The sequence below is a fragment of the Bombus flavifrons genome, chromosome 8 (genome assembly GCF_040668555.2).
Source record: "Bombus flavifrons isolate JBK064 chromosome 8, iyBomFlav1_principal, whole genome shotgun sequence".
NCBI lineage: Eukaryota > Metazoa > Arthropoda > Insecta > Hymenoptera > Apidae > Bombus > Bombus flavifrons.
Window position 1 is genome coordinate 9,670,626 of NC_138449.1, and position 25,979 is coordinate 9,696,604.

Consider the following 25,979-nt stretch of genomic DNA (forward strand, 5'->3'; position numbering starts at 1 on the left):
GTGAGTTTTCATAATAAACAATGCGATTAATTAGAGACATTTATCTAATAACTATTACCACGAAGAGAACTCTAATCGTACTGACTCGCGTATATCTGCAATGGCGAAGAGATATACTTACTCTTTCACGCGATAGCATCGAGTTTCATGATTGAAACTAGTATACTTTAAAAAAAAAAGGAAACGACTAGGTAATTGTTGTATAGATTGTTTCAGAACAGTGAGTGTGAGATATGTCCATTAGTATCATCGATAGCAAGGCCTAAAAATGTTTAATCGAAAGGAAAAATTAATACTCGATGAAGCATACACGTATTTGAGATGATTTCGCACGCGTTGAATTTTTATGTTTGCATAAATATTAATGTTTCATTAAAAACGGTAGTCACAGTCATTATAACGCTTTCTAATATTAAGACCTGAAATGAACATATAGAAATCAATTTTTTATTCCTAAAGTAGCTCTTGTGTAAGAAATATAATTTATGCACATATCCTTATTTTGCAATTTTCGTTAGGTTCTACATTTCATTTTCGTAGTAGTTTTTGCAGTCATATGGAAATATTATTAGATGGTACGAAATTTGATGTACTTAAGATTAACACGGACCTGATCAGGCCCAGTCAAATGATCGGCTTCAAAATTTAATTTAAAGTAAATTTTTATATTATCTGACTTTATGTAAATTCTTATATTATCCGATTAATCAGTTTCTCAATTTTTGTTAATATAAGAATTTACGTAAAGTTAGACGAGCAAAAGTAACAAGTAAATGAACGTGTAACTTTAAATTAAATTTTGAAACCGGCCATTTGATCGGGCCTGGTAAGGTTAGTGTTAATCTATGTATTAATGTAAAAAATAAAAAATGATTTGTAAATAGGTTTCGTGGCCACTCCATTTGTATTAAAAAATTTGCACAACGATTCTAGCTTTTCAATCGAATGATATATTGTGACGAATTTCTAAATAACTACGACGATAATTATACATCTCTCTGGTTCCAAACCAGATCATATTACAATCTTATAACGTAATGGAATTCCGGTTTCTAAAATTTATTCTCTGGTCACGAGACACTATGCGTTAGTTCGTTTTGTAAATCAAACAGACGTTGATTAATAATTTAGATAATGTCGGCTGAAATGTTATTACACGTATTGCAATCCCTTTGTATTCATCCTCACAGTCAAAGTAATTTTCTTAACAAATAATTTCCTCCACGTTTCTACGCTACTTAATTTCTATCTCCTATCAAAACACGCCTGCTGCTACTTACTGCTTTGATAATAAAAACACAATTACGCAAATTCACTTTTCCACAGCACAGACCAGTTGAAATTTCAATGAAATACGCCAGGATACCACGGAGTTATGCAAAGCTGACATGGCGCGCGCGAGGCGCGAAGCGCGAGTGATAACGCGAGGTAGATTGTCTTTCCAATTTTACCGTTTTCTAACAGTCAGCTTGTGGTCTAGGGGTACGAATCACCACCGTAGATCCGACATGTGGATACAAACGGGTATTCGAGACTACACGCTGATTTTCGTTTTTTTCCGGGGGACTTTTTCGGTCAAAGGTTGACCTATATCGATGGGTAAGAATTTCCGCTAAACAGTTGAATTTTAATTCGCTTTTTAGGACGAATATTCATAAGCGTGACGTCAAAAGGCCTTGTAATCAGTAATAAAAAGGTGCATCAGCGATAACGTTATCGATACTGTCGTTGCAATTCGATATAACGGGTGTTTCGTGAAATTCAACCGCATGCTCCTTTTATTCTTCCAGTGTGTAGAAATGGACCTGGTCTTATTTAAATATACGTGCTTACTAATTAATGTTTCCGTACTTAACGTATTACTTGTCACTTGTACCGTCTTTGACCGACAAAACTGTTGAAGTTTCCCCATTGAAACGTTCTCATCTCAGTGTACGTAAAGCAAGGGATGATATGCATCGTGATTTACATGGAAAGTTCGTGTGGTATAGAATGGGTCAGATGTAACTATTCCATTGTAACTAATTAATTGAAACTGTGGATGAAACGAAAGGAAGTTACATTATTGGTTTTATATATACTACCTATATAGAAGTTGTATTATAATGAAGAGAAGCGATACATTGATCATTTCTATACTTCCTAAGTAGTCGTGATTATCGAAATATGTATCCATTTGTTGTTGCAGTTTCACGACGATTCTACTTCTAGAAGTAAATATTTTACTTTAGGCACCTTATGCACAAGCAATCTTTCTATAAAATCATGATTAGTTGACTTTGCCCTATCATAATATCGAAGCGATTATCTTCTGCACGATAAGGGGGATTAAATCAAGCGTGATTCATGGAACGTGTCGAGAAGCCACGTGGTTGCATGTTGCGGTTTGGTATAAAATGTAGAATGTTATTCTCTGGTGCAAAATGAAACTCAATCAGAGGACGTAATTTCTTACATAAGAAAATCGTTCGCACCAGCTTCATTCTTGTATCAAGATAATATCGACGGTGATATGTTAGTTCTTGATTTTTAAAACAATTGGTTTGAGGCACTAGATGTATCTTTAATTCCGATTTATTTAATAAAATATACATGCTTGTAGGTAGCGTAATATATGTAAAGTTTGAAAGGGAAGTTACTATGCTAAAGTTTTAATAAAGGAAAATATGTATCTAATAAAGTTCCGAATTTAAGTTAAGAATCTCGAGTTTAGAATAATAACCGAGTACTCGCTATGTATGTATTTTCATATTATCTCGTATTATTAGAAATTGAATGCGTTTTCTAATATGAGCATCCGAAGAATTTAATATAATATGAGCGATATTTAAGTTTATAACTATGTATGTATAGCGTTGCATCTTATGCAGCTTTTCACGTTAAATTCCAATATAATAGTAAAGATATTGTAATTACTAATCTAATCCTCCAACAGCTAATGTTAGGAATATTACGAAAATTTACTATATTATTGGCTCATCATACAATTCTCAAAATGCAAGTCTAAATGTATTTGTATTTTTTACAGTGTATTTCGTTTCTTTAAAACTGAATAGATTCGATTTATTAAAATGTTATAATATTATAATATTATCGATTTTGCTTCTTGCGTAAAAAATTTAAATTTTAAATGTCGTCATAAAAAAGAAGTTCAAAGGATTCAGGTTAAAAGACCAAATAGCCCATGCTATCGGATTTTCTCGTCCTCATTTTTCATAGAGAATTTGATATAAATGCAGTCTAATATTAGCCGAAAAGGAAAACAGAACTTTGTCGTATTAAAATTTCACATTTTGCTCTTTATCAAAGAATAAAACACACAGATGAATGTATGGCGTTAAAAACGCATTTCTTACTCTAATAAGGTTAGTTCTCAAATTAATGTTTATTCATTTGTCTCTGTTTATTTGTCAACTTCGCTAATTGTATTTTGATATTTCGTATTTCGATATCGTACAATTTTGTATAATTTGGAAGGTATAACATTTAAATAAAAAACTGTATCGTTTTATTATTTGAAATGTTATGGAAGTCTTCGTAAAAAATAAAGTTTTATGATTATATTGTATCCTGTAATTTTGTTAAACAAATTTTATTGGAATTTTTATAGTTCTCAAAACAAAGAGTGACGGTGATTACTGAAAAATTTTTTCGGAAAAAGAATATTCGTTCTAATTTATGGCAACGTGCATTTAATCATGTTTTATAGACAACATAAATATTTCAGTGTTATTCTGACTTTTAGAGAACATTTTTATTACACAGAAGAAAATATATGTGTCCATTACCATTATTACGCATTTTACTATCTTTTTCATATAAAATAGAACAAAGTACAAAACATATGTATGTCATATATTTAATGAATTAAAAAATTTTCGATTTATCTATCCATATACTACTTATTCAAATAACAATAACCTACCTGTAACAATATCATACCTGTTATCTGGTAGTACGTAAAAATTCAATTTCACAACGGTCAAAATACGATAGTGTTCTATTTCACAGTATTAAAAACGTTTCTTAAATCCTGGCGCCACTTCACACTACGAAAGATTTAAAATGCAAACTGACATAAAAGTTGAAATCAAAACATAAAAGATAAGCAGTGATAAATAAGAAGTAACCTGTCTTCCTCGTAGCATACTTTGCACCAAATGGGTCCATTAAAACACTTAAAATCTTGCGATATGGGAACACAATAAATCCACCTTTAGCAATGACACGGTTTAAAGATGCTGTTGCATGGTAAAGTCGATAACGGGTCATGTGAATGGTACACGATCGATACATCGAAACGATGATTGCACAAGTCGCGAAATTCCGACGCGAAAGGTTAAACGTTGTAAGAAAATCGAAAGATCGACGAACTTTCGAACGAACGATGAAGAAATCGCTTGGTAAGGAGCGCACTTCCGGCTTCTTAAGGCGCATGTACACAAATATGGCGTCTTGGTGGAGGACGGTGGTGAGTGTACGCGACGACGTGGGGTTTGGCGGGGTTTGTCGGATCGATAGCGCGCATGAGAGTGCGCGAACACCTACGTCGGTGATCGTCGCGACCTGGCCGCCACCGTGAGTCGAGTATCCGGCGAGTATTTCCCGATGTCAATAGCGTACGTGCGTCCGAGTGACGAGCACCGGAGCCGGTAGCTCGTCGACGAGATTCCAGTCGGTCGTGTGTGCCCATTTCGCGCGTTTCTTCGCTTAAGTACCCGTCGGTTTCCTTCATTTGGATCGTGCTCCGATAGAGAGCCGATCATCCGGACCTGTTCGCCGCGAGTGTATAAGGTTATGTTCACGGTGGTTACGCGCGGAAGTATCGCGGAAGCCGGTATGGAGTCTCGTTGAAAGTGATATGTCCGTGATGTCACGAGGCTCGCCCTGGTGCCTCGACGCACCAGGGACGAGAAAATCCATGCTTTTTCTAACCATCGCCATCCTCTTCGGCTTGTTGTCGCGAGGCGTCGTTGCCGAGAAGAGTAAAAAATGTAAGTAACTGGTCACGCTATATCGACTGCTTTTCTTCACTTTTTTCTTTTTACCGTTTTACCCGCCTATAATTATTTTGCGTGTATCATATCGTCCGGACAAGTGGGATTAGTATTGTTTTAGAGCCGAGATGCAGTTTGAATGTTCCGTGTCATGCGCTTCGGAACTCACTCTCTGAAGTTGTCGCGATTTATCACAGATTTCCATCACGTTTTTGAATGACAATACGATTTATTCCAAACCGTTTTATTGTTACTATAACTGATGTATTTTTTAATTGCATTTTAATTTCATTTTTTACCGTTTTGCATTCATTTGATTTAAATGATTATAGGTTAGAAATTTCGATACAAACTGGATGTTTTTGTTAGTAAGTTGTTTAAAAAAATCTTCTTTTTCGTTAAAAAAGTGTCGCGTTCTATCTGATTCACTTTGTTCAGTAAATGCCAGACCACTTTGCTCTTGAACATAATCGTTCTGAAATATTACTTGGTAATTAATGAAAATAATACGCTTATCGTGAAAAGTTTAGATTAGAAAGTTGCGGGTATTCGTAGATACAGTCAGAGAAAAGAAGTTAAATTATTCTCGAACTTTGATTAAAATAGTGCAATTGAAAGAAAGTATTTAGTTTTATCCTATTTCGAACTTGTTTATTTTGATACTGATTGAATAGATATCTTTTTATTCTGTATAAATCTTGTCAAGAGGACAATGCTCATAAAATAAACCTGTTCATTCACCTTGTGCAAAATTCTTTTTCTTTCTTATTGTATTCAACGGTTGCTTCCGTTGTTTCTGTGCTATCACCAAAACCACGTGGGAAGAGGCTATGTATACTTTGTATGTCGTTCGCGTTTCTTTATATACTATCACCATTTAATAAAATTTTACAATATAAAGAACGCGTGCTTTAAATTGGTATGTAATTATTTGTATTAATTAAAAGAAGGATGCCTATTAATTAATTTAGAAATACTTTATTTATTACGTCGTATTATTATGCTAAAATTTATTTGGAAATTGTTTTTATATATGAACGTGCACTTTTGATAATTAAAAACGGGCTGATTGTAATATTGTGAATGTTTTTACGAGATGAAAATAATTATGACCACATAAAATCACATGATGCATGATTTATGAAAAATTAAACCTGTTGCTAATGAGTAGAAAAGCAAATTTTACTATGTTATACGTCAAAGGGTTGGCTAAAAGTGGGTTTCCAGTCTAAAAGAACTTTGACTTCTTTATTGAACTGGTTGCGTGCAACGTATATCGATCAGTTGCACGTTTGTTCAGCCGTTACTATTATACTTCGTTTTACGACTGTTCGACCATTGTAATTGCTGAAGCTTGCTATTATGTTGCTTATTGAATGTTAACAACCTAAGTTATAATTTTTAATTCTCCTTTGATTTAATTCGTAACTATTCGCATGAATGCATTGTTAGAGTTCCATGAATGAAAATATTACAAGCTATGAGAAGCTTGATCTATTTGCTTTTATAGATTTTATTTTTATGAAAAAGTGCAAAATTTATATTTATGATAATATAAAATCTATGATTTAACTAAAACTTGTCATTCGTAGTATAAATTTTCCATATCGTTAATATCAAATCTAACATATTAAAAAGATTTTAATAAATTTGATTCTAACTATATCCGTGATATTATCAGTAGACTTTGTTACCTCTGCTTATATTTCATGAAGTGAAGCGGATTAAGTACCGACGAAGATTGTAGATGTTATCGAAAGGGGATGATAGGTACATTATGCGTGATCTTAATATAGGTAATCTTGATTTATTAATACGATTGCCAATGCAGGATGAAAAAAGGTGATTAGACGCAATGGAAGCGGGCAAAAAGAAAGCTATTTAATGGGTGACTCTAATGCGTGTCTTGAATATTAATATTGCATAAGCATTACCCAAAGTTGCACTTTACTTCTTTGTAGAACATTTAGTGCTTACTTTACATGTATTTAGTCGACGTAACCTGTGGTAAAATTTCATGTTAATTTTAAGTTTCTCGAGCGTTTGCTACCATGAAGCATTATGCAAAATAAATAGGCATTACACCGAAGACGTATTGCGATGATAATCTTATTTAATCTAACGTTTCTTGGTACTATCCTTCTTTCCATTTGTATTTAGTTTGCTTTAGTAAAACAACGTAGGAAAACTTTATGGTAAATGTGCGTATAATGTTCCAACGTGGGTTAATATTTTTAACGTTTCTATTGTTAAATATGAAATGTCTAACGAACGTCAATATTCACCAATTATTATAGAAATACGATAGTTATGTTTCCTAATATTATTTTTTATAATTATATTCTCTCTCTTTATTATTTTGTATTTAATTACATATGTCAAACTGAGAAATCTTCTTAATGGAAGAATATTGAAGTCAATAAGTTTTCATACATATCGTTTGACTTATATAAGTACAATATCTTCTGACGTACAATTGATGTATTGGAAAAATCAGTTGTTAAAATGTAATATCTCCCAATCATATCGGATAATTGAAAGCACGTTGTGACAGAGCTTAAAGATTGATGAGGAAGTCAATCATATTCTTCTTCCACTAACTTTTTATGTATATGTGTTGGGTACTAAGTGCAGATTTGTCTTGGCATCTTTATTTAGGAACGCTTCGAGATTAAAGAGCGTGGAACAACGAAATGAGAAGGAAAGCATTGAAATAGCAACTTCATTCTGGTAATCATTTCAACCTTACTTATACAGATATACTGAACGAAATTTTTACATGTGAATATTTTCCATCGTTTTGATGTCTATGATCGACCCTGTAAATATCCTCACATATTCCTCATTCAAAAATACTGAACATTGTTCTGTATCTACATAATCGTTTTAAAGAAGAATAGTTTTCAAATTTGTTATATCATTGAGCTAAATGAATAAGCAAATACAATAGCGCTTAACAGTTTAAAATTGGAAAAATTGTAGATACGAAGAAGCATTATAAACTTTACAAAACAAAATTGTACTTTGCAAAACCAACGAATAAATATTATGTATATTCTAGCGTAGGTATGGGACGTAATAAATATGTCTAGTACACAAATGTTACTGACTTAAATAAGTATGTAGCAATGTAAAATATCCTTTTAGCCGCTACTGTATTTATTTCAGAATCATAGCGTATATACATATGTATGTAACCGTATTTTCTCCTACGCTTCATGTTAAACTCAATTCCTTCCCTTCATTTCCTTTGTTATTAACTGTTCAATTGCTCGTTGGGTTCAATTGCTTCTAGTATATCACTCGGTTTGCTCTCCTTTGTTTCAGTTGTTTCGTTAATTTCAGCCCTCATTTCGAGGATTCCCCCTTTCAGGACCGTAATAAACTTTCGTCTGTTTCCGCCAGCTTTCCTTATACATTTTATGCATCCTCAAAGCTTTTCCGCCCACCGAAATCCTACGCGTCGCTTATCATTTTCGTCCCCTGTGGCCGGAATAATAAAGGAAATGATAAAATGTTCTTCTCATTATTCGAAGAATTATTTATTAATCGACCAACATGAAATTTCCATAAACATACTCGAGTACGATTGTTTTAGTTTCATCGTTTTCGGCCTCTATTCGATTTTTTAATCGTATCACGTTTCATTCGATTAAGCCTTTACTGGCTTGTCTGATCATAATGTACTTTGAAATTTATACGCATTTTATTTACTGGGAGTTCACAGCGAAACAAAGCACTGTGTACGTGTTAAGTTTGAATGAAAATTTATTTCGAAGAACGACAACGCTATATATTATAGATCGCTTTGAAAGACGTGATATATTGTTTTCGTGTGCATGAACAGAGGTATTCTCTCGTTCGATGTTTTATTATTTCTGTAGGATGCGAGCGAGTTAAAACAAACGTCATTGCAAATGATCACTCGTAGGATTAATCGTTGTTTCGTATTTAGTTATTTAATAAAATACATTCGTTTGTTCAATTCTTCGATATATCTATACCGGAATTGTGAGTAATTTGTATTGATAATGCATTTTCCTAGTGAAAACCGAAGGCTCTTGATAGCTTTTACCAGATACCAATGTACTACAATATCGATAAATAATCAGCTGTAAGAATCCTCTCTCGATAAAGCAAAACGAATTCAGCGGAAACATCGTTAAATCGGAACTGTGTGACTCGATTCGATAAAAATGCGCTAGAAAAACTGGTCGATTAGCAGAATTCCTACACGGAATAATTGATTGGAACGTACAATTAGCCGCTAGCTATCTCACGGATAGAAGTCTCCGGTGAATCATCGATCTTTCATCAGACGAAAGACTTCTCTGATGAATAAAATTGCAAAGAAGGGAACAAATCTTACTCGTTTACCTTCTGTCTATCCATCGAGTTTATCTGCACTGCCATAACTCTGCACTATCCTGTAGACTGCAGACTAGCGTAGACCAAAGGGAAACTTGGTTTCTTCCAACAGAAGGGAAAACTGTACCCGCCCCTCGTATATTTTCGGAGACGCTGGTGTGAAATTATAGTGGCTTTGCTATAGGTCTTGGTAAACGAGCGAGCTGTCATGCGAAAATTGCTGTAATCACGCCAAAGTTGCCGGAACAACGTTAATTGTTTGCTCCTACGGTAGCAGGAAGATTACTGCGTTGCCGCGGCCAGTATACGACGAACGTGACACGGACCGATAAACGAAGCTAATTACGACAGTCAAATTAGCTCGGACGAATAGCCATACCGCACTGATTTGGCGGTCATGTATGATCGATCAATGTCCATATACTGTCGATCGAAACGTACGCCTATCATAATTACTAATATCCCTTGTTATTGCTTCCTATGAAGGACCATAGTTTTCGGTGCATCGGTGATCAAATATTACTCTCGAATATACTCATAATGCTGTTTCAACTTGTCTTATGGTAAATTGGATATCTTTTAATCCGATATTATATAATAATGAATACACAAACGATATCTCCGTTTGAAGTTATTCAAGGAGTTTGTTAAAGGTACTGCTAACGTAATTGAATAAAAAGGAAATTGTTTCCAAGTTATCTGTAACTTGCTAAAATAGGTACTTAGGGGCTGTTGTAGTTCTTAATGAGAGTATAAGAGCATAAATTTAATTTAGTAGGTACACGGTACACTGGCTCATGAAAGTACTTGAATACTTATCGTGGCAAACTTTATGTCCATACTGTATTTGTTATATTTTGAAACATTTTGAAAGTTCATTAGTACTGTAGCCAGATGCATCGTGATTATATTAATAACATTTGAAATTAATCCGGAAATACATTACAAGATGTTTGTGTGTAATTAGTAAAAAATTGTTGCAGCGTGAATAACCATCCTAAGAATATAATACGCGTTAAGTACGGTCCCACTGAATATCGAGCATTATTTCATATAACGAATAGAGTTGACTGCTCAAATACTTTTTTGTGAACTCTGCGAGATACATATACAGGGTGGTTGGTAACTGGTGGTACAAGCGGAAAGGGGATGATTCTACGCGAAAAAAGAAGTCGAAAATATAAAATAAAAATTTTTTTTAATTTTTTTTTTTTAATTTTTCCATCGAGACAACAATCTACAGTGAGAGACGTGATAAAGTGCACGCGTACCGAGCGAAAATTCAAAGTCGATTTTCTCGAAAACAAAGCCTCAAAAGAAAAATTTTTATTCTATATTTTCGATTTCTTTTTTCGCGTAGAATCACCCCCTTTCCGCTTGTACCACCAGTTACCAACAATTACCTGTTACCTGTATACTTGTATTAAATGTCTTATAATTTCTGCACATTGGTTATATTTGTAATTGGTAATGTTGTGTTGGCAATTAAGTGATTGCGGATTTTGTCATTACCACCTAATGGTAAAAGAATGTAATCTAATAACCATATAGTGGATGTGGCTTTAAATAAATAAACAAATAAATGAATAGAAATGGATACGAAAGGACGATAGAACCTTCGAACAGATTTAATATTTCTTCGGTAAACGTATATGTTTGCTATTACGATCGTGTCAACATTCTACGGAAATAATCCTGTCAGTTTTCTTTAAATTTCTCCTATGCAACCAATTTTCAACAAGAATTTCCAGATCTTAGAATAGAATCAGGGTTTCTTTCGAAAAAAAACTAAGCGAACGTGACATAGTTTTCAGTATCTCGGACATAAATCGGAAGAAAGCCTTTCGTTTCATCTAAAAGAACTCGATCAGCTTTGATCGGTAGACGTTCAGTCTAAAGCATAGCTTTTTGTGCGACCGCTCTCCCATGTGGCATCGATTTTCCTGCGGTCCGCATAGATTTTCACCTTTGTAGAAAGTGTCGTGCACTCAACGGCGAGGCCACTGCTTTTCTCTTCGTCCGAAGCACTCTTGCTCCATATTTGCACGCGGTCTTCAAGTGTTCATCCTTCTGTCTTACATCTACCTGCTCCTGTGTTCGTACTTGTTCAAGTACCAAAACCTCGAACCTAGAGCTCTCCTTTGGTGCACGTTGATCATAGGTTTATCGATCGCGAAAGTCGTTTCTTTCATCGATGAGATGCTGTGACGAAATAGTGTTAAATAGCGCTTTTCTATATAAATAAACTTGATAGTGTATATTGTTCTTTATATGTGCAATTTCTTTTTTATTTTAGGATGCTTTTTAAAAGTTTCTTGGCTCTCAGTCTTAATTACAATTTCCTAGTCTATGATTATTCAATCTTCGTTTTTAAATTGGAATGTTACTGTTTAAAATCGATGATTGAAGCGACTATATTTTTCCAGCTTTTAACTTTCTTTCGCAGAAGCGTTTTTACGGATGTTTTATCAAAGTTGTCTACATAAGCAGCATAATTCATACAAGTAACTATTAATTATAAATTTCAAAATTCTTCATACATATTTAGTATGTATTTGAAAAGGTATTTTTAGGGAGATACATATTACGATGGAAGATTGAAGTATCGTGATACTCGCAAATTAATAGATCTATTAGTCGTTGTAAATAATTATCGATACCTGTATGTATCTCTTTCCTATATCCGACAGATGTTACGTTTCTCGCGTTTCGTTTCATAGATAGTTAATAAATACAGGATTTATTTCTTAAGTACTGTAACGAGTTAAATTCTCCGTTGTTCGTGATATCGTAAGTGTCGTGTAAAGCCAAAGTGGGCTTTTAAACTCTAGTTGAGATTAAACTACCTATCGTGATGCCGCCTTTAAGCTTGGCTTAAACTTTAAGCTTTGGCAGAGAACCTCTATGTAAATAGTTTTGATTGATAATGGACTAAGAGAAACATCGTGATAGATTTAGTATAAAGGAGAAACTAGCCACGTTCAAGTTTCCACGAACTATGATAAACAAGTGATGCGATTGAATTGTTAGATTATTATCGTTGCGCTATATTCGATAAGGGAATAGATAATAGTTATGAATTTGTATTATATCGGAAGAAGACTAAACGGACAAAGAAACTTTTATCCTCAAAAATTACGACTCTATCGATGATTGAGAAAATTTTAAGACCAGAACACCAAATTCGCTCGATTGAAAAATGTTCCGGGCAATAAAGTCGCAAGCGTCGTTTTTTCGAACACAGACAATTTCTCTTTCGCACGGCGAACATCGGTGGCAGAACCGTATACTCCTGTTTCTTACTCTCTCTTTCTCTCTTTCTGTAGCCTTTCCGTGGTTACCCTTGTCACTGTCTGGCGGCTTGATTTCTTGCTAAACTCTGCCGGCAAGAAACTTCGCATCCGGGAAGGAGTGACTCGCTCTTTCCCCATTTACTTATCCCCTGGGATAGTCGCGGTGGTCCAGACTGTGCATCACCGGCGACAACGGTCCTTCGACTTGGCAAAATTCCACTCAATTTCCGTGGAATTCACGTGCGACCGACAGACCGCGAAATTCTACGTAAGATGATGGTCGTTGAGTTATGAGCGATCGCGGTTGTCATTTTTCTTCTTCCTCTTTTTAACCGTTTTTGCTTCGACCGAATGATGTTTTGCATGATTCCGATTCACCAAAGATAAATTCGGTCGTAATAGATTGCCGATGTTCCTATTTGTAGAATACGGGCAAAACTTCTTGAAATTTAAATGTAAAATGTAACCTGCAAAGCTCTGCTATTCTTCTAAATCTTATATCTACCTTATTTTATTTTCGACCATCTGCTTGGACCACGCTAAATTACTCGAGGAAAGTAGACTCGATCGACAAACGTAGTTTCATGTTTTTATCATTAAACTGCTCAATTCCTATATCGTAAATATTTTAGTCTCTCCTAATGGTTTGAGCAAAGAGTGTAGAAAATTTCTCCGACTTTAAATAAACGATCTAAATTTTATGTGATATATACTACAAGAAGTTAGTTTTGCTCATCAATTCCAACACCATCGACTCGTATGTGCTTTGGTGACATTTTTATATTGTTAATAAAAATCGATCAAAGTGTCTATGAGCGCCAGTATATCACTTTCAATTCGAAAATAACAAGGAACGGGTTTCGCTCGTACGCGATGTTTTTCTCTCTGGTAAAACACTTTGCTCGCATTAAAAATGAAACGATTCTTGTGTGCGACGTTGAAAGAAAGCGGGTCGCTCGCAACAGTCACGACAGTCGATGATTTCCACAAGCGCGCGTTCCGAAATGGATTTAAGCCTGCCGGTAGTGTGGTGAGTTTCGTCAAATTGAAAGCCACCAAGTTGTAACTCGAAGTAGCGGCTTCTCCAATCGTTATAACGAAATGTAGTGCGGGAATTACTAACAGCAACGGCCGATTGCTAGCAGCACTGCGGTACCTCACCTGTCGCTTTCTCGGTTTCCTCTCTTTGTGCGGCAGCCACCTCAATTACCGAGGCTGTTCGTATCGGTAACTTCGAGACGGCCAATCTGCCTCGACGCGACGAATCAATTGAGAGGTTGCTGGAGCCCGCAGAATGTTTGGACCCTCACCAAAGTTCAAGGGAATTCCGTACCTATCTCGTTAGTTGTTATTTTTCAGCCTATCAGTGATTCTGTTAATTAATCAGATTTTTCCAATCTCTTGTATCGAATAATATCATTTATATCGTATGTTACAAATTGTGTAGTTAAAAATTAAGAAACTTTGATCCACGAGCGTTCAATCAATGATGATTGCCATGCGAACGTAGGAATGTTGTACGGAATATCGATCAGAAGCTTTTTTTCCTGTATCAGGAATATTCTCCTAACGTTAATGTTACGAAGTATTTACAAGAAATAATTAAATAAGAATAAAATAAGTTGAACCGGCATTAAGGGTAAATTGATAGAATTCATGGATGTTCGTGTCTATCGGAAATTTTCTGTTTTAGAAATAAAACTGTTGTTGCAAAAATCCAGCTTTCTCATGTTGGTTCGTCTAAATCGAATAGCATACCGAGATAGTTAAATTGGTAGTTACTCTGTTCATATTTTGCGAATTAATTCGTTTACTTCGGAACGAAGGAATAGTAATTAGATCAACTACTTGTTGAAAGTACATAGAAATAATGGAAAGCCAAGGGAAAGGAAATTAAATTTTTAATTTAATCGAGTTCAACGTTCTATTCGTATTATCTTTTAAAATTTTTCAAATGTTCAAAGGCTGAAAAAACCTTTGTACACATCAAAATGTACGCTATTAGAAGTACTTAACTAATGGAAATGTTCTCCTGCATTGCATTTACTTAGTTTAATATAACTATACATAATAATTCGAGCTGTATATATAACTACGATCCGTAGCCTGTTGGTAACGTCGGATGAAACTTTGTACCATAGAAAAATACTGTGAAAAGTTGCCGGTTTTTATCCTGAAAAAAAAAGTAGAACGGAATACCTATATAATCTTTACGTATTAAACCATTATATTTTTTCCTTTTCTCTTCGCTTTGCTCTTCCTTCTTTATATGCACTGGCGCGTACCGGTGCATTGTGAGCTCTGGCATAGTTATTCTTTTGGGAGCGATATTCCTACTTGCAAGGGAAATATGAAAAAGATTTTATATTTTTTCGATCTATCATTGAGATATATTTTATGCACCGTTGTAGCTAGCTTCTTCGCATTGTAAATAATGATAAACATTTGTTTCTCCTAACGATATGATATTATTTATTCAAAAGTTTCTACTTTGTTGATAATAGTAGTGAAATTTTCATCATCCTGAAATTCGATTTGATAATTACGTCTCATAATGGGGGAAATGGTATCGCATTGTATGTGTGCAAGTTCTACAGATTCGTCGTAGTAATTTTATATTCTACTCTCTATATTCTTAGAGATAGAATGAGATTATTTCGTAAGAATTTTTCTACTGCTTAAGTGAAATATTCTAAAATTATAAATTAAATTACAGAATGTTAGCTTTAATTGTATAATTGTTATTCCTTTTGTTCATAAATGAAAGCATCTTTTTTTTTACGAATGAATCAGATTTAAAAGTAAAAATAAAAATGGCTTGTAAATTACGGGAGATTCTTAAAGAACCCCAACGTGTGCTACACTTTATGAAATTTTAATTTAAATACTTGAGGTTGAAATTCCCAGCAACGTCACGTATACACACATTCCTAGCATAGATGCGTATGGATGCTCTGGACGGGTTACGCAATTCACATCTCCCTGACCTAGTATATTGGCATACAAGCGTAGCAAATATTAAAGGAATTTGTCCCCTTTTACGTAAATAGATTCTTATATACATACATATCAAATGTTTGACATTTTGCTGTTTCTAATTTTACCTTTATGCCAATTCGCTGATTTCTTCGGAATAAAAATGTTTTTAATCGCATGTTTTTTCTCCTCAATTAATTACCAAAACATTCTTGAATGGTCTAAGATATATTTAATAATGAAATTCAAAGGAAAAGCTTCCCCTCTTTTCGAATGCGTAATAAACTTAATTACGAAGCGAGATTAACCACGTGTTCATGAACATAAAATTCTAAAGATGAATACTCTCGAGAAATATTAAAACTGAAACATACATTGTCTCGTTTGATGTGTTTGCAAAAATATATTACATTACGTTGGAGTAAAACTGAAACATACATTGTCTCGTTTGATGTGTTTGCAAAAATATATTACATTACGTTGGAGTAATGTTTTAATAAAATCGAAAGTACCAGACAAGAGCCGAATATACGTCCCGTAGTGTTTTCAAACTACCAGTTTATCTCAGCTTATCCTCTTCATTTAACTAGATTAACGATCCGCTATGAAAGAGAAGTATGATCGACAGAGTCTTGCGAAGTATGTATCGCGTGAATAACTTAGGCCGAGTTACACATCCGTGCGAACATTCTCGAAAAGTGTATTGACGTCATTACTAAGCAAGTATTTACTTCGTTTCATTCACGTTTCATTCGGTATTCATAGAAAGCTGTGGATCTGACGTTCGTAGCGGCGCAAAGAGAGCGCAGAACGTTTTCCTCAACAGGCGGCAGAAAGTTAAGAGGGTCGAAGAGTGGTTTGAGGGAGGGGGCAAGGTTGGAAATTGAGACTGCATCTATCATCCTGAAGCTACCTCAAAGAAACCGAGACGTCTCGGTCGAAGGAGGTAGCTCGGCTAAGGTAAATGTTGTCTCACCTTGCCTACTGGGCGTACGAGGGCAGTGCAAACAGATCCTACGGCCATATTTAACGTTTCCTCGGTGCTACCAGGACTGAGTACTCAACAGGACAGCGCCAAGGTACCGAAAGATTTCGCTCATGATTTTTTGCGCTGTCGAATCTTGACTAGCACCTCCGTACAACCTGTCAGTTCGTTACAATCTTCCGGAAGCCCGTCAATCAATTTCTCGGCTACGCCCTAGGTCGACGTACAGAGAGAAGATAGGAGATGGGTTTTAAATAAAAGCATCTGCATGTTTTAAAGAACGTTTAATAATGTATGGCTTTCACCATATGTATCTTACGTGTTCACGTCATAGGTTTCTAGCGTTCACGGTTATAGGAGAAGCGAAATATTGTTTACTCTTAACGATGAAAATTTCATCGTTTTCCTGTTGCTAATATTATTTAACGAGCAGCTCGAGTGGTACGGACGCGAGGAACGAAGTCTAGCGAATTAAGCAAGAGAATGAAACGAGTTGATTTCGACGATTCTTCGGTTTGGGTTTTAAATTGTCTGGCTTTTAAAGATCTTTCATACGCTTTCGTTAAACTTTCTTTTGTTTAAACCTTCGCTTAAACATATCGACCGTTTATCAAGTTATTTGATATTGTACGTACATTTTGTTAGAAAAGTTTTGGAAGTATGAAAATACAGGCGATTAGTTTAAATTAATTCTGAAAGTTTCACTTCCTCTACTTTGGACTATTTGTCTTGTGAAATCGAGTTTTTTGTCCTGTCTCAAATGTTCACTGTACCATATATATATATATAGAATATCGTGGAGGTTGACCGTGATCCATTTATATTTTCCATGTGAACAATCTCGACTAAATGCCATCTTAATTCTTTCTATCTCTCTGTACCTGTTCGATACATCTCGCCATATATTTCAAGTGTCTTTCTCACGAACGAAGAGACCAACGGTTAAGTATCTTCAGATGTGGAACAGTGACAAGAAAAACCAGGGTCCACAGACAAATGGTTCATGGACTCGAAATGGGTTTCCAATGTTAGTAGATACGACTCTATTTCACGTTTCAATGAGAACATAATTTTGTCTCAAAGTATAACCAATCAATTGGTTTCGCTTTTATTTGTAGAATCGTTTATTTTTTTTTCTTTTTTTACTGGATATAATTCTAAATAATTGTTTGTTTGCTTAAATTTTCGATGGTCAGTAAAATATTTACTACGTGCAACGCGTCCACGTCGCAGGATTATTATAAACAGCGTTAATTTTCTGACGATGCCGCAGTAATTAAGAATTTAATTATTAAAATTACCGTATCATCGTAACATTACATTTGTTTATTTATTTAGATTTGTTACTTTGTTGAGCAATAGCATGTATCGAGTCGTATTAAATTTTATTTGGACGTATGAATAATTTGAACCGATTTACCGGGATATTTTTTACAACGATGTTTTCTTTGTACTTATAATTCATTTGAATATTCTAATTAAAGCGCAACAAATACGCAGAGACCTTTTTCGCTATCAGTGGCAGCCAAATGTAAAATTTAATTTGTTTATGTAATTCAAGAAACTTGTAAAGCGTATTGATGTTTAAAATACTGCGAACTAGGACATTTATAAAACTCTGCTTATTTGATGAGCCAATCAATTATGCATTTGAAGCGAAGTATGGATATTTTAATATAATACGTTACAATTGCAAAAGTGAAATTGTACAAATATTATAGAATTGTAAAAATATATTTCTCCAAAATTAAAGAAAGATTCTAACGAAAAATCAACGGTGCTTCAAATAGTTTTGCATTTTAAATTATGTGAACCGAGGAAATTACGCTTTTAGTTTATTGGAGATATGATCGTGTATTAATAATTAATTACAATAATACGATGGATCTTGCATATTATGTATTGGAATTACTATTGATAATACTATCAATTAATTCGTGATATCAATCTCATTAAAATGTAACGTATATTAAGTGCTGAAATTAATAGTGGCGTAGGTTCAGCTCATTGTTATTTGCCATGAAATAGCGTTTTCACTTTATCGTATTAAAAAGCTCTCTATATACCTTTTAAAACCACGAAATTTATAAATATTATTATTGCACACAATTAGACACCACGTAAATGTTAGACAACTATAATTTTATTTCTCGACTTTGTGATTTTCAATTCCCACTTAATCCGTATATCGAACATCAATAACTCCGGTCATTCCCATCCACTCAATCGGACGTTTCGTATCAGCGTTTAAGCTGCAAGATCTAAAAATATACAAAAGCGAGTTACGGAGTTATCGATTTCTCTTTCTTCATTTGCGTGCTCCCGCCGTCTGTGCTTTTGTCTTTTTGAGCTGTTTGTCCTTTTCGAACCTTCCGGCAATTCGGAACAGTGCGCGTCAGAAGCAGACCCTTTCATCCGTGCCGTGGGTATTATCGCGCACGCCATCTGCACCTACAACCCTTTCCCGGTTGGTTTGTACCCTCTCTTTCTCTCTCTCTCTCTCTCTTTCTCCTTCTCTCCCTTTCCCTCATGCGAGCTTCCAACCACCTACACACTTCCGTTTTTCCGGCGCAACCCTTCTACCACCCCTTTCCTCGTTCCGTGGCTGTACTCGAAACGATGTAGCCTTGTGCACGAGCAGCACGTTCAATAGATATCAAATGATCAATGAGACACTCGTCGAAAATATACGAGAAAGTTATGTCCCACCGAATTCGTGATCCAGCAAGGACGCACGACGCGAGTACGAGATTAGAAATATTGAATAATGAAACGGGTGTGAGAAGATCAGGTTCTTTTGATCCTTGTCACGCAGTGATATCCGTATAATGAACTCTGAATACTGATTGCGAGTCAATTGGATTGTGGATCACGTCATTATTCCTTTGCAGTCTGTGAGAAAGTTTGCTATATTTGAATCATATTTGACTACGCGTGCTATTCTCCCCTTTTTAAAGTTTGACTGGTCGATTTGGATAATTTATGAGTGACTGGCTTGTATTTTAATTTTTGTATGATTTAAATGACAGCCGCAAGTAGAGAGCGTACAAATTTCATGCATCTGGAATCTTTTATTTTCTTTATTTTCTGGTTGTTTTTTTTTTTTTTTTGTTGGGTATTGTCACTGAAATTTGTATCATTTTTGATATATGCACGTGTAGTTATCGTATGTCTCTATCTGCTTTTCAACATTGACAAACACAACAGGTACTTCTTCATTCAACGTGTAGAATTTCTAGACGAAACTCGGGATTCATAAGTATTTGCGTCATTCATTTTCACTTCAATTATCTCCTGTTGGATTTGGAAAATGTCTCGAACTCTTATCTGATCGCGGGCGTAGTATCAAGACGCGAAGAAACAAATCGAATAACTGTAATGCCATTTACTGGAATGGCAAGGACGAAGGAAGAGGCAGAGAGGTCTATGGGAAAATTCATCCTCCTGGAACGGTCCTACGATCTTGCTATATCCTGTCGAGCGATAAATTCAATATGTCTTCTCCGATACCCCTTGAGAACCAGCCATTCGTACGTAGAAGATACGGCACTGCTGACACGCATCAAACATTTATCTGTGTGTATGTGATCACACATTTTCCGTGCCTATGTTATTCCAAAATAGTCAAAAAAATCCGTCCTTGTATTTTATGTACACATACGTATATTTTTTGTAATGGATCAAATTTATTGAGGCCACTATTATATATTCATATAAAATTTATATCAAATAATCATAAATTAAGTCGAACTAGTTAGTTTGTAACGTAACTTTAACGTAACTATAATTATCCGAAATATTATGAAATATGTAATGGTATATTTCATATTTTGAAACAATTATAATATATGTAATAATTTTTATAAATGTTCATTCTAACTTAAGAAACATCTTTTGTAACTTAATACTAATCGAACGAATATAATGCTAAAAGAGAGTCAAGAGAAGGCTGTTGGTAAAGTTTGCAGTTATTTCTCTCACAGCCTTTTACATTTATCGTGATATATATATGTATATATAAAACACATAAATTATAAGGATATTTATAAATTAATAAAAGATTAAATAAGGGAAATGAAAAGTGAAAAGCAAATGAAGTTAAAAATAAAACGTTGTAATTGTTAGATAATTACTGCATATACCTATGTTCGTGATTCATATCCTAACAGTGACGGTGGCCGTGCGAGCTAAACTTAATGCTCGTACGGTTACCGGGAATATTCTGAGGTCGTGAGTTCGAAACCAAACTTGGGTCTCGAATTCTCGTGAAGAAAAAGACGATGATGGATATTCCTTCCACAGGTTTTTCCGGAGTCTTGTTAGTACCCAGAAAATTCCCTCCAAAATCTCTGTTTATCTTGTAAACCACAGTCTGCCCATAGTCTAGGTGTTTATAAATAACGCCTTGAGCGTAATGGCTGTGAGAGTAAAGTCCCGGCTTTACCGCCTTCTGCGACTTTCGCGGCGCTATCAATCGCTGTAGAAATGCAGATTGCGAAGTCACATTTTTTTTTTTGTTTAACAACATTTTTAATAACTATTCCCGTTGCTTCTCTCAGATTCATATGACCCGAGTTTCTAAATATTTGGTTTTAGTATTCCATACAATTTTACTACATTTTGAGTATTCCATGCTTTCCGCGAATAAAGTATTCTGTTAATTCGACCAATCGCGGGGAGACGCAATCGCGAGGAGAGACGTCAACGGGAGTCGTAAATTCCCGTTACGATTATACTAATCGACACCACGAGTTGATCGATCCCCTGATTTCCGTTAAGATAATAGGGGTGATTAAGTTTATATAACACTGTGATTCACAGAATTATAAAATATATATTTCCAACACTTAGACTACACTGTTGAGTAGATACAAATCGTCGATAACCACTTGTCGCACGAATATGAGATAGATATGACTAATAGAGCAAGGTTCGTACAATCGAATTTCGTATGTTAGTGGACGTAGCACTAGAGGATACTTGATAGACACTAGATTTTGATGCTAGACTTCGACGTTGTAGTATGTAGAAGAAGTAAGTTGACTTGACCTAGCGATGTTGACGAAATAAGTTGACTTGACCCTCCTGATGTAGCAGGAGAAGTCTGCGACTTGACTCTCCGAGAGTCGTAGGAGAAGTGATGAGTAGGAAGCCTCCGACCAACGTGGTTCGTGAGTGACCTCTCTAAAAACCAGATGTGCGTCGAAAATATTTTTAGCCTCAAAAATCTTTCAGGACGACGGATTGAATGAAGATACATGTGTACACAATGAAAGAGAAAGTTATGGTTGGTCCTCAGGTTTATTGAGGGTCGAAATGACGTTACGCAGGCCATCGGCTGTCCGGTCGCGAGAGCTGCAGCGCAGATGTTTTAGGCGACGTAACATATTCCAAAATAAAAAAAAAGAGAAAGAAAAATTTTTGAAGAGGTGTAGAAGTGAAGAAGAGATGAGAAGAAGCAGAGTTAATAACTATTCCGATTTATGCTGATGATAATTAACAATTAAAGTCTGATTTTTACAGAAAAGGAGGGACAGAGGATATGTAAAAAAAAATGTTAGATTTAATAAAATATGTATGCAACTTGTTGCTAATAATAACTGTGTCATTGTAACTTTTATTATTATTACTATTAGGCGTTAGTGGTGTAATGCATATTGCATTATAATAATATAGTATATTTTAACGATATAAATATTATTTTATACAAAAAAATAAAATAAAATATAATTTATATATTCGGTAGATCGGTGAAGCTTGTGTCTGACTAGGTGGTAGCGCAGGTTGAGCGGCTGCCTGCAAATTCGTAGGACGTCGGTTCGATTCCTCGGTCTGGTGCTTTTAGGTTCTCTTTAGGTGTTCAAGGTTTTTTCAGGGTTTTCTCAGTTCTGTTCTGTTCTTTCTATTTCATCGACTTTCGTAATTAAACCCACAGTAATTGGCTCCTTACATACGTTATCAGTTGTATGTATAGGCGTTCCCTAACTGTGGAGATAAATCCAACTGGTAATATTCGCTATATTTGCAGAGTTATTTCAGTTATTCTGGGAATACGCAAGCCAGTTACATTTTTTTTTCTACATGGATCATTCAACATTTATTTGGCATATTTTAAACTTGTCTTCGATGAATTAAATTTTTTTTCTATTTTAATTCTCTAAAAAATAAAATTATGGTTTCGTAACACATATCCATATCGTGTCACTTTGTTACGTTTTATTAATTACGTAAATTAAAACGATTAAATAGGAATTTATTTGAAAGATGCAGGGTCGTGTAAAATACGAATTGCCAGAACTCTACCTAAAAATGATGATTAAATTATTGCAGTTAAATTTAGTAAATCAAAATTAATTTAAGAGCAAAGTGTGTATTTTCAACAAAGTACTTGCAATCTCTAATATGAATAAATATAATAAAATATTACTCAAGTTCAATATATTTCAATTTCATCTTATAGAATGTTCAACAGATCGTCAGTTATGAAATCCTAAAAAATTATTTCAATAATTGAATACTCGATTGGGACCTTACAAAGCACTCGACTCTTAACAAACCGTTATTTGATGCCGAATCGAGCTGCGAGCGTTGTTAACCATCTGGCGAGATTGAATAAACTATTTTTCCTCTGCCGTATAAATTACTCGTTCCATCATAGCAACAGTTAGATCGGTCTAGCCTCGGTATGCAGAAATATGCCGGTGCGCGGAATAAGACAATTAATGTTGAACCAGCTTGAAGTTACTCGGAATGAAATAGGATTACCCAACAATTGTGCCCGATCTACAAATACATTTCTCTCTATTTGCGTTGCCGCTCTCGGCGCTACAACGCGCACAGGCTACCTACTATTTCTACTTTCTCCGTGGATCTTAGAAATATGCGTAATTAAGACACTCAAATGGTTGTGCGCTCGAGAGATACTCGTGCGGTCACTGGGACTATACACGCGCGTACACTACGCCGGCAAGTTTTCGTTGTGCAACAAACGCAGCGTAAGATTTTACCACCGACACAATTAATTACGAGCAGAACACTTTAATTACATAGAAATTATTCAAGAGATTCTGTTCGCCGAGCGTGCATCTCATTTTTATCGCGATGAAAATCATTTGAAACGCTGTTCGACCGACTAGCTGTAATTTCAACCGTATTACAAGAGATTTAGTATTTTATTGTTTCATCAGTTAATTGTGTAGATACGTACGCGAATTTTTCGCAACTTGATTGGGAAGTGTTACATACCTGTATTGTTTTAATGGATCCGTTAGAAGTAGCGTAGTATAGTGACCGTCAAAAGTATTCGGTTTAACGTTGAAATATCGTTGATATAACGAGTTTGGAAATGATGATTCGTTGCACAATATGGCACGATGGTTTGTAAAACCGCAAACCGTTATCAGATTTTTCGTAAAAAGAAATTATGCTAATGTATTATTTAAATCGACACAGAAATATCTAATTAAGGATTAGTAGAAGACTATAGAAAGCTATTCTAACGCTATAATTGCGTTATGTAATAAATAAGATCGCTCTTCTCTTTATGAAAATAATTGAATTGGAATTTAAAAAATGAATTCGATTGCTTTCGATACAAAGATGCTTCCAATTTTCTTCGACAGTTGCTAGCTATTTAAAATACACCACATCTTCATATACGTTGCATTTAGATGGGAATAAAATTGCTCAGATTCGCCGTGCGCTGTCTAAAAATCTGGAAAACTTTATCGCGAAACATTTGAAAACAGATTGCATAAGTACGAGTAGATGGAATCTTGAGTTTTCCGATGTCATCGCGTCTTTCTCCGTCGCGTTTCCTCAAAATGCCCGTCGTCTACGTTGGCTCTACGGCGAGATATTTGCAAACTTTGTTTAACCGTTTTATCGAAAATTGAAGTTACACAGAGAAACACAGTTCCGTCCGGCAAGTTCGCACGCCGCGGCCACGAAAACCGTTTTGTAATATGTGTTACATAAATTTGAGGTAAACCGTATACAATAGCAGAAACTCAGTAACAACATGAATACTAAATTTACGGTTTGCTACAGTTTTCAGTGGGAATTGTATTACGCGTTACGCTTTCGACGAACTTCACTAATATTCCCTGCTGAACTGTAGTCCATTCCTGAGACTAATTGCTTCGGTTTCAACGGCCACCGTTAATCCTGCTTAGAAGGAACGTATTCTGCTATGTATTTCGTTCTTCCATCGTAAATATGTTATTGTTATTTATTTTACTTAAGATCGCGTCAAACATTTTTCATCGCCATTAGCGATCGCGCTATAAGAATATAAAAAAATACGGAATGTGTAAAATAATGGTAAGGCTGGTTACAAACTTAATGTAATGCTATCTATACGTTTTGAAGAACATGTATCATGTGCAGTACAATTACGATACGATACAGTACAATTAACCTAAACTTAAATTAATACGATACAATGTATGTTAGAGCTAAGTCGCTAGCTCACAGTATCGTAATTGATGATACAGATTAATATGTTTGAGGAAATAAAGAAGATTCTCACGGATTGTACATATGTGTTTGCACAAACGCGTGGTCGTCTCGTAGATCTTTCAGATTTTAATGGCTTTACGCGCAGGCATTTTTACGACGCTGATGCTTTAGCCGACGATATCTATGGTGCTGCTATTTTAATCGTACTTTATGATTACTTTTTTTTTACTATGACATTGGCATCTAGATGGTATTGGAAATGTTTTTATGAATTACGAATATATTGCAGATATTAATCTAACACATCTAAAGCTAGGATATATTCAAATTCTCTAGCGGTTTAGTGTTTTATTGATTTTTGAATGTTTTAGGATTGCTGAGTATTTTTTGCATAAATAAAAATCATATGATTTTGTATGTATAATATGTAATAATAAATATGCCTACTATATTAATATTTATATTAAACTTACGATTGGTTAATAAAACAGATTAACTAACAAGTATATTACGGTTCTGCTTATCTATTTTTATTCTTCGTCGCACATATTTGAATCTACTATACAATTTCATCTATATACATAGATAGAATATGAGAAGATTCCATACGATATTTCTACGATATGTTGCATAATTGTACTTTTATTTTTATAATTGAAAATAATTTCCCCTACGCTTCTACGTACAATTCCTACATTTCTTACGATTTATTAAAAATGTACACCGTCAGCATTCTACAATTTGTACATTAAAATTATTCAAACAGTGAATTACCCAAGCAATCTTCTCCCAGCCAATTTTTCTCTTTTCAAACTGTTTGAAATGGATTCCTTCTGCGCTCGTACAGTGAGAGGTATTCAGTCGAAGAACAATCGCGGTATGTGGTATGTGGTCGTGGTA

At 34.9% G+C, this 25,979-nt stretch overlaps 1 protein-coding gene across 3 annotated transcripts in view; it reads left to right on the plus strand.

Annotated features, from left to right (window-relative positions):
• The first annotated feature begins 4,027 nt into the window (after nt 1-4,027).
• LOC138182746 (uncharacterized) overlaps nt 4,028-25,979 on the plus strand; it is a 296,840-nt gene continuing 274,888 nt past the window's right edge. The window contains exon 1 of one of the 3 annotated variants that reach the window (XM_069118909.1): nt 4,028-4,994. In XM_069118909.1, the coding sequence (XP_068975010.1) occupies nt 4,862-4,994 (133 nt within the window). In that variant the 5' untranslated portion in view covers nt 4,028-4,861. The remainder of the gene's footprint in view (nt 4,995-25,979) is intronic. The other 2 variants (XM_069118907.1, XR_011173895.1) reach the window with 2 other exon arrangements.